At 39.2% G+C, this 10,617-nt stretch overlaps 1 protein-coding gene across 4 annotated transcripts in view; it reads right to left on the reverse strand.

The window, feature by feature from the left end:
- Positions 1-10,034, reverse strand: part of raf1a (Raf-1 proto-oncogene, serine/threonine kinase a) — a 56,034-nt gene extending 46,000 nt beyond the window's left edge. Inside the window, exons 1-3 of one of the 4 annotated variants that reach the window (XM_079803128.1) lie at positions 9,929-10,034; positions 4,061-4,246; positions 2,733-2,845 (exon numbers count right to left, since the gene is read on the reverse strand). In XM_079803128.1, coding sequence (XP_079659254.1) covers positions 2,733-2,845; positions 4,061-4,222 — 275 coding nt within the window. In that variant the 5' untranslated portion in view covers positions 4,223-4,246; positions 9,929-10,034. The remainder of the gene's footprint in view (positions 1-2,732; positions 2,846-4,060; positions 4,247-9,928) is intronic. The other 3 variants (XM_079803127.1, XM_079803129.1, XM_079803130.1) reach the window with 3 other exon arrangements.
- Positions 10,035-10,617: the final 583 nt, after the last annotated feature.

Here is a 10,617-nt window from a genome sequence, read left to right on the forward strand (position 1 = left end):
AGATTCGTCTTTGCTTTCCCGATTGCGGAACTATAAGAACTGGAGAACTGAAGCTGAAGAATAAAATCTGTTTTATGTATCTGTGGTACAATCCGAAAGAGACTCGCACCAATAACATGAAAGCTGATTGGCTGCAATATAAGATGCATGTTGGTCTCATTTGTAGTTGTAACACAGCAAACTATAGTTGGACTAGCGAAACAAAGAACTACAACACATCGGCCGGAATAAACACACACACACTTAAGCGCTGCGGATGAGCATTAGAGGTAGCGTTACATGGATGTAGGAAAATTAAGACCTGTTTAAAATTATTTAAGACCTAGAACTCAATACTTCAGCGAATGTAAGACTTTTTAAGGCCTAAAATTTAGATTTTTAAATGTTAGACTTTTTAAGACCCCGCGGGAACCCTGCTTGTTTGCAATGGAATTTTTAAGACAATCACCTGCAGGTCTCCTGTCCATGTGAAACCATAGTGAACATGACACGACTGCAATTTACTAACATACAAGTTTAAGAACATACAAATTGACTATTTGTGAATGAACGGCACGGTGTCGTCTGATAAACAAACTCACACACGTGACGCTCATGGTGTTTTCAGCATCTGCGTCTCAATATATGAGGACATGAACTTCATCTCCAGAGCTGCTCTGAGCTTTTCACCATTTCATTTGAGAAAAACTACTGCCAAACACACACTTAAACTGAAAGATTAGACAAACCGTCAACATAAAAGTTCAGTTTAACTTCAAGAAATTATGACCGAAATACATCCCTACTAGTGATGCCACAATTCTCAATATAATATTGAACCGTTCGGTACGGCCTTCACGGTTCAATACGCGCCTGTGAATTGCGGTTTTTCGGTTTTGCATTTAATTAAGTATTTTTCTACAAATTCTATAATTTGCCTCCATCCCAATACTGAACAACACAACATACATTCACATCACACGTTAGTGGTAGAGTTATACTCACGGGACACTAGAGTTATTCACAATCAACAAAGTTCATTATTTGCATGTGTTTTAAAGCCTTGTCGGCGTGTGCGCGGTTTAAACATGAGCGCGCGCACTAAACGCCTGTCAAACACGTGATTACTGGACTCAGTCGTCTTACCGCGCTAATACTGTCAAGGTTTACATAAACACAGTCGGTTATGTCTAAAGTGAAAGTAAAATCGGCGCGTGTCTGTATATTAGATGCACGCAGGACTTACATTGAAAGCAGCGCAGCCTGAACACGCGGCCCTTAAAGGGTTAGTTCACCCAAAAATGAAAATTCTGTCATTAATTCCTCACCCTCATGTGGTTGGACACCCGTCAGACCTCCGTTCATCTTCAGACACAAATGAATATATTTTAGTGTAAATCTGATGCTCTGAAAGGCCTCCATTGGCTCAATGCACGGTTCACTCTCAAGACCCTTAAAAGACACTAAAGACGTCGTTACAAAGTCCATCTCACTACAGTGGCTCTACAATAACTTTATGAATCGGAGACAATAGTTTTTGAGCGCAAAAAAACCCTAAATAACGACTTATATAGTGATGACGATTTCAAAACACAGCCTCATGAAGCTTGGAAGCGTTATGAATCAGTGAGTCGATTCATGATTCGGATCGCGTGTAAAACTGCTGAAATTTGGCGATTCAAACTGCTGAATCGACTCACTGATTCATAACGCTTCGAAGCTTCATGAGGCCGTGTTTTGAAATCGTCATCACTATGTAAGTCGTTATTTAGGGTTTTTTTGCGCACAAAATCTATTATCGCCGATTCATAAAGTTATTGTAGAGCCACTGTAGTGAGATGGACTTTGTAACGACGTCTTTAGTGTCTTTTAAGGGTCTTGAGAGTGAACCGTGCATTGAGCCAATGGAGGCCTTTCAGAGCATCAGATTTACACTAAAATATCTTCATTTGTGTCTGAAGATGAACGGAGGTCTGACGGGTGTCCAACCACATGAGGGTGAGGAATTAATGACAGAATTTACATTTTTGGGTGAACTAACCCTTTAAAGCGACAGTTCACCTCTAAAATGACGTCATTATTTACTCACTCTAATATTGTTCCAAACCTGTGTTCATTTCTCATTTTTGAGTGAACTATCCATTTAATGTTAATACAACAACAAAAGACAAAGAGAAAATCACTCACTGCTCTTGACTGAAAAACATTAATACAGTAGCTTTAATAAGAATCAATGTATATTTTATAGTGAAGTCTATGTAGTGTTTTTAATTTGTACATTTATTCATTCAATTTCCTACTTAAATGCTGCTGTACAGCTCTGAGCTGCCAGTGTAAATCTTTATATATATATATTTATATTATACAATACACTAGGAATGTGTACAAGGGTTTTTTTAAGTAAAGTTTTAAGTTTAAGTAAGGCTTTTCAATTCTTTTAAGTAAAATAAAGAAAGAGTATTGCAATTAAAAAAGTCTTTTTTCTCCTTAACCTCTTGCTGTTCCTGTGGCTTAAGAATAGAATAGCAAAAAACTGATGTGACAAGCCATCAGAACCGAACCGAACCGAAAACCGTGGATAAAAACCGAGGTATGTATTGATCCGTGGACTAACTGTATTGTTGCATCCCTAATCCCTCCTGTATACTAAAATGTACTATTTCCAAGGAATATCATACCCTATCTTACCCTAGCGCTAACAACTACACAGCCTGGATCTGAGCACTATTGGAGCTCTGTTTGCACGGACTGACCTCCTCTGTCCGGGATGGAGACTGAAGACAGCGCAGCACTCCGGCTGGAGCCCTCGCACCTTCAGCGCTTTGATCAGGCAGCTGTGGAGCGTCACGCCTGGCCGCACATTCACCTTCAAAAGAAGCGTGGACCAAAGCACACAAGACCATCCATGAACATAGCTGCACTTTCCATTCCTTTAACCAATAACATTAGCATTTTTTGCAAAGCAGACTCAACTGCCAGCTATAATGAGCTCTGCCAAGGAGGAACTGGCCACTGGATTTGATAGTTTGCAAAATTCGTGCCAACAATAACATTTAAAGGGTTAGTTCACCCAAAAATGAAAATTCTGTCATTAATTCCTCACCCTCATGTGGTTGGACACCCGTCAGACCTCCGTTCATCTTCTGACACAAATGAAGATATTTTAGTGTAAATCTGATGGCTCTGAAAGGCCTCCATTGGCTCAATTTTACACTCTCAAGACCCTTAAAAGACACTAAAGACGTCGTTACAAAGTCCATCTCACTGCAGTGGCTCTACAATAATTTTATGGAGTGACGAAAATAGTTTTTGTGCGCAAAAAAACCCTAAATAACGACTTATATAGTGATGACGATTTCAAAACACGGCCTCATGAAGCTTCGAAGCGTTATGAATCAGTGAGTCGATTCATGATTCGGATCGCGTGTCAAACTGCTGAAATTTGGCGATTCAAACTGCTGAATCGACTCACTGATTCATAACGGTCCAAACCGCTGAATCGACTCACTGATTCATAACGGTCCAAAGCGCTGAATCGACTCAATGATTCATAACGCTTCGAAGCTTCATGAGGCTGTGTTTTGAAATCGTCATCACTATATAAGTCCTTATTTAGGGTTTTTTTGCGCACAAAAACTATTCTCGTCTTCATAAAGTTATTGTAGAGCCACTGTAGTGAGATGGACTTTGTAACGACGTCTTTAGTGTCTTTTAAGGGTCTTGAGAGTGAACCGTGCATTGAGCCAATGGAGGCCTTTCAGAGCATCAGATTTACACTAAAATATCTTCATTTGTGTCTGAAGATGAACGGAGGTCTGACGGGTGTCCAACCACATGAGGGTGAGGAATTAATGACAGAATTTTCATTTTTGGGTGAACTAACCCTTTAAGTTTAGAGGCAGATTACAGTTGAGGAAATTGTTTCAATGTCTTGCAATTTCTAGAATACTGTGATTCAATAATCACACAACAGTTTTGACCATATTACTGTCCAGTGCTGTCCCTGGCTGAAGCTCAAATAAATTCAGTGTTTTTTGTAATGTTTGTGGAATATGACTGAAATGCTGAAAGGCTCTCTCACCACTGTCCGCTGCTGGTTGGGTAGGAAGACTCGGATGGTCCGGCTGGTTTTGGAGTCGTCCGAGGAGCGGCGCTGAGGAGACACACACGAGCTCTCAAACACAGAATCCTTCGTTCCCAGACCATTGGTGACGCTTCTCCACGCTCCTTGAAGCTGCTCCATCGCAATCCCCTCTAGCACTTACGTCTGGAGAAACAGCAGCCAAAAACAAACACGCCTGATGTTGAGAACTGCTCAATTAAAGGATGTTATTAGCAAACTGTATGCGTTGAATCACTCTTCAGCACAGTGTGAGGTACCAAATACTAATAAACTATTCACTTTTACTGAACTTTGAAGGCAACTGTGAGTAAAACACTGCTATAACTCACACTAAAAATAAAAAAACAAGAAATCTTTCACTTTAAATTCATTATGCAGCTTTAAAGTAGTGTTAGACCGATATATCGGCCGATATTTGAGATTTTTAAGTGTATCGGCCGATATAAGGCTGCTGCGTTCGCCGATATTTTTACGTGTATCGGCCGATATAAGGCTGCTGCGTTCGCCGATATTTTTACGTGTATCGGCCGATATAAGGCTGCTGCGTTCGCCGATATTTTTCCCCTGCATTATTTCCAGACAGGCGTCCACAGGGCAGCTCTCACCGTCTTCAAACTCTCTCGCTCTCCCTCGCGCATATTAATCTAAATCAATTGAGAATTGACACGATGGTAAAAGGCGGAAAGACTGAAGTTTCACGTGGAGCATTGGGAGATTTTCTCCTGAATTACCGCTGGTGTTGCTCTACAAGAGATTAAGTTCAGTGCACCTGCACTCTAAACAATGCTGGGTTAAAAATAACCCAAGCTGGGTTGAAAATGGACTAATTGGGTTGTTTTAACCCAGCAATTGGGTTGTTTTAAGCAAACATTTAACCCAACCGGTGGGTCAAAACAACCCAATTGCTGGGTTAGTCCATATTCAACCCAACTTGGGTTATTTTTAACCCAGCATTTTTTAGAGTGTAACCATTAAATGACTAGGTTGTAAATAGTTTTAAATATAGTACAGTCAGTGTGCACTTTATTATGCTGCTTGCTTGTTGATACTGTGTGCAATAGTGTAATTATTTTATTTATGCTTAAATATTTATTTTCAGAATTTATTTTCACCACTGAACTCTTTTTTTTCTTGTTCTACCTCACCTGTTTTTACTATTTGTTAAATATATATTTTTTTTAGTTCAATAAATGTTCCTTTTTTAAATTGTAAATTGTAAATTGTTATCATCCTGATCATTGTGTCATTTTTATGTTGGAAATTGAGGGAGCAAAAGCAGTATCGGCTCCAAATATCGGCTCAAGAAAATCGGCAGCCCGTATCGCTCATCGGCTGAGGCTGATGAAAAAAAATCGGTATCGGCATCGGCACTAAAAAATCCATATCGGTCGATCCCTACTTTAAAGAACTGGGCCATGAATAATAGCAGAGGTCAACTTGCTAGGTTAAGTATGGTTAAGGCATCCCTCTACAATGCGAGTAAATCACTTGCATATGCAAGCAAATTTAATGTCCAAAAATTGTCTTTAATTAGCCAATGGCTAGTGAGTTGTACAATTTCAGTCACCTGTGATTGAGTTAGAAGCAAAAAATAAGTTTAGTGCAGATATCATTTCATTGCCTGCTTCTCTTGCTTTCTCTCACACACTCAACATGAGAGAAAGAGAGAGGCTTTCACACATGCCATGTAAAGAGAACTGATGCGCTAGATCTAAACGCAGGAATCAACGATAAGGACTGCATGATAGCCAAGAGTTGACAGAACTGTCACTCAATCATTTATCATTTGCACGTTTTTAAACCAATTCATTCAAGCCCAAGAAGATGTGAAAGAGAACTCGCGCCTAAAAAGTCACATCTGACAACATGCAAATAGTGATTTAAACTCTTTCACGTGTTCTTGCATTTGAATGGACAATTTTACACAGAATTAGGTGGGGAAAAAAACCATCTTGCCATGTATCCTAGCAAACATATTCAGTTATGTTTTAAAGGGATAGTTCACCCAAAAATGAAATTTATCCCATGATTTACTCACCCTCAAGCCATCCTAGCTGTATATGACTTTCTTCTTTCAGCCAGTTATATTAAAAAATACCCTGGCTCTTCCAAGATTTATAATGGCAGTGAATGGTAAAATATATCCACATGGCTCCAGGGGTTAATAAAGGCCTTCTGAAGCGAAGCCATGCGTTTTTGTAAGAAAGTATCCACATTTAAAGGTCCAGTGTGTGATTTTTAGTGGTGAGGTTGTGAATTGCACCCCCCTCCCTTTTGAAGCACATAGAGAAGCTACGGTGGCCAACACAGGACAAAGATTTGGTCGTCTGAGAGAGCAGAGAGTAGCTAGTGCTCTGTAGAGCAGTTTGTCCCTTTAGGGCCACTGTAGAAACATGGCGGCGCAAAATGGCGATTTCACTGTAAGGGGACCCGCGGTGTAGAAATGGCTCATTCTAATAGTTATGTGTATTATATTGCATTTCTGTCAATAGATCCTCATAAATACTATACACTGCACCTTTAAACCTTTATAGCCTAAAATAACTAGCTTCCGGCAGATGACCGTACACAAGTACTAGGGCTGTGCGATTCTGAAGAAAAATGCGATATCCTTGTTAAATAATGCGATATTCGATATGCGATACAATATTGCTTTAAGTGTGTAAAATATATTTCTTTCCCCAACTGATATCTTTCACTTAAAGCATAACCGACTGTGTTTACATGAATACTCATCAAGACAGCCATTTTGACTGTGTGTTTATTTGACAGTTCGAGTGTGTAACAAGACACGAAAAAAAGAACAGCTTGTGCGCACGTTTCGGTGTGTGTGTGTGTGTCAGACAGCGCGAGACTGCAGGAGTTATTTTTCGCAAGTTATTGCGTTTAATGACTCTTTTTAACGTCAAGCAAGTCACATAAGTAACAGTCGTGTGCCCAGTCTATTCTCTGCTGTATGCGTTGACCTAAAACGTACACATTTCACAATGTTGAAGTAGCCTATTAAAATCATTCAGATATTGCGTGCCCTTGCGATATGCATATTGCGATATGAACATTTGCGATATTTCGATAATTTCGATATATTGCGCAGCCCTAACAAGTACGCAAGTCGACATGTGTCCGGTCCCGAGGTCACTACTGCGCAGACACAGGTCTCGAAGCACATAACATTACAATAATAATGAACGTAAACAACTTACAGAGCTCTAATTGTACCACCTGACTGCTGCAGATTCATTTCGACATTGATAGTGTTGAAATAGAAACGCATAAATTCGAGTCATGTTCCGCTCCGAGTTTTATGTCACAGGTTTCCATCTCTAACAAATTACGGTAATTATGGGGTGAACGCAGCATAAAGCTGGTTGTTTGGTTCAGGAGGAACTGTTTCGGTTGCGGTGCTCAGTGTCTAGGGTTGGGTATCGTTTGGGTTTTTTCGATTCCGGTGCCAAACCGATACTTTTAAAACGGTTCCGGTGCCTAAACCGATACTTTTTTTTTTTTTTAAAGGCCACAAAACGAGGTGGATGACATTAAATGGCTTTTTATTTATTTATTTTTTATTTAAATTGAACCATTTATTAAAAGTTTAATGTATACGTAAATGTATGAATATAAATAAATACAAAACACAATTTACTTATTTACAAATTCACAGTAAAACCTAAGCCACCTAACCCAACTACAACAAGCCTAATATAACTCTAAATAACAGTTACAGTAATAACAGCAGTCGTCTGTATTCTTGCTCTGCTACTAACCAGCTTCAGCTTCAGCTTTATTTTGAAATATGATCATATTCTCTGGCTAAATATTTTAGAACGCATCGCCTTAATGTTTCCAGGGCGACGCGTCATGTTTCTCACATGACACACAGCAGCCGCAATAGCGCTGACAGCTCAGCTGTATCGGGTTTATTTCGTTTTTTCTTTTTATTCAAAATATTCACAAACTTCTTAACTGTGTCACGAACTATCTTATGTTCAAATGTGTGAGTGAATGTGTGTTAGTTGATCTATAAAGCGCAATGGGCGGCGCCATGTTAGTTTGCGCCTCAGAATCGGATCTGTCGGATTTACAACACTTGAGTTCATTCTCGTCTCACGAAATACATGAAAGTAAGTGACCAGTGAACTAGAAGAAGAATAGAGTAAACGATATAGTTACTATATAATGTGCATGTATCTGATGTGAATAAAACACGTAACGTTAGTCAAATTATAACCGTCTGAAAGGATTGTTATTGCCGCTTCCATAGACATCAGTGTTTGTTTTTTGCTAGTAGCCTACTTATGAGCATTTAAATGTCTGAAACCTGAAATAAACATGATGTGGTTGAAAACACTGTATAGTTGTCATGATGTGGTTGAAAACACTGAATATTTGTCATGAGTTGTGATGTGACCAGCGCTGAGCGTCTGTCTCTGGCTCAGCCAAAGCGCGAAAGCACGTTTGAATTTTGGCACCGAAATGAGGAACCGAAATCTGAGTTCTGATTCGGTCCGGTACATACCGGTTATATAAGTACCGGTGCCATATTGGAACTGGATTTCGGTACCCAACCCTATCGGTGACTGACGTCTGTCTAACACTGCTAGCATGAACCGCGTGATGAAGTGTGATGTCTGCGCTATGGAAATACAAACAGAGACGGGCAGGTGGGACATTGTATCACTGCATTCGGACCGAATGCAATGACTGGACGAACATTTGTATATAAAGACCACTTAACTTAGTGATTGCTTTTCATAACTTTCATAAACACCGCATCCGTAGGGGCTGCCATTGTTGTTTCGCGGGCTGTGTGATGTCAAAGCGCGTAACTGGGAGTACATTGATCTAGTAAGAGTTCACGGGTGGGAAGTCACGGGTTTGACTGCGGTTCCAGTCCACTTTCACGGGTAGAAGGTTGGAAAAACACGTGTTTCGGGTGACCTGGAACGCGGCATAATTCGCAACCTCACCACTAGATGCCACAAACATTTACACACTGCACCTTTAACTTTGTTGTTGAGCTTTAAACAATTGTTTTCACACAACAGCACTGACAACTCTTCTCAAATACAGAAACTTACTGGAATTGAGAAAATCATGCGTTATAATAATAAAACAAACAATCATACAGGCAGTCCAGATTCTGTTTCCAGGAAAACCTAAAGTAAACCTAAAAAGCTGTCAAAATAACACAACCATGTAAATTTCGGCCAAACCGAAGATTTATTTACTGCAATAAATGAATAATGTTATCATCAGAGTTTGTACATTTCATCAAGATGTATCCCCAACAAACGCTGTTTTACGACTGTGTTTAATAACGCATATGTGTGTGTGTGTGTGTGTGTGTGTGTGTGTGTGTGTGTGTGTGTGTGTGTGTGTGTGTGTGTGTGTGTGTGTGTGTGTGTGTGTGTGTGTGTGTGTGTGTGTGTGTGTGTGTGTGTGTGTGTGTGTGTGTGTGTGTGTAGAAGAGAATCAAGAGATTCATAACAAACAAAAGTCCAGTTGCTCAGATGTAATCGGAAAAAGGGTGTAAACTTCATGGAAAGTAAGTTAAACTAATACAATGATCTTTATTCGCAGGGCAATCGTTACATGTTGTTGTTATCAAGGCATTGGTTACACTGGTGTGAAGGGCTGAAGAACTGTTGAGCAGATATTTTTACATCTGCGGCCCTATTTCTACATTTACCTATTAAATCAAACAGCAAACTATACAAACATTTCACAAGCCACTTATGTTTTTATAATCACTAGACGAAAAGCTGATATGAGATGACACGATCATTACAAGACTCATAATGCATTTCAGAAGCGATAAACACTCACCAGAAAAAGTTTGAAGAGTTTCAGCTCCGCCATAACCTGAAGAAACGACACAGTGACGTCATCGCCACAAGACGAGTGTGTAACCCACACACACACACACAGAGAGAGAGAGAGAGAGAGAGAGAGAGAGAGAGAGAGAGAGAGAGAGAGAGAGAGAGAGAGAGAGAGAGAGAGAGAGAGAGAGAGAGAGAGAGAGAGAGAGAGAGAGAGAGAGAGAGAGAGAGTTAAAAAATCTTTAATCAATCAAAAATTTCTCACATAACAGTTATAGTAGGCTACAGAGTTATTTAAAATATTCACTAAGATTTATAGAGTGATCTTCACAAAACACAAACAAACCACTTCTCACCATTTGTACATACATTCAACCACATCCTGTAGATTTGAAATATATATATATATATATATATATATATATATATATATATATATATATATATATATATATATATATATATATATATATATATATATATATATATATATATATATATATATATATATATATATATATATTCCGCCCTTATTCTTGATTCAACTAGGCTAGAGCTGTAAACAGACTAGGAACTTTAACAATTTGCATTAACAATAACATTAACAATTCGCCCCCTCAAGAGCAAGTCTGCAAGTCTTCCAAACAGCTAGTTTTGCTTGCCCAAGTATAAAATTGTCAACAGTACATTGTTCCT

This window comes from Gobio gobio, assembly GCF_949357685.1.
Source record: "Gobio gobio genome assembly, chromosome: 21".
Lineage (NCBI taxonomy): Eukaryota > Metazoa > Chordata > Actinopteri > Cypriniformes > Gobionidae > Gobio > Gobio gobio.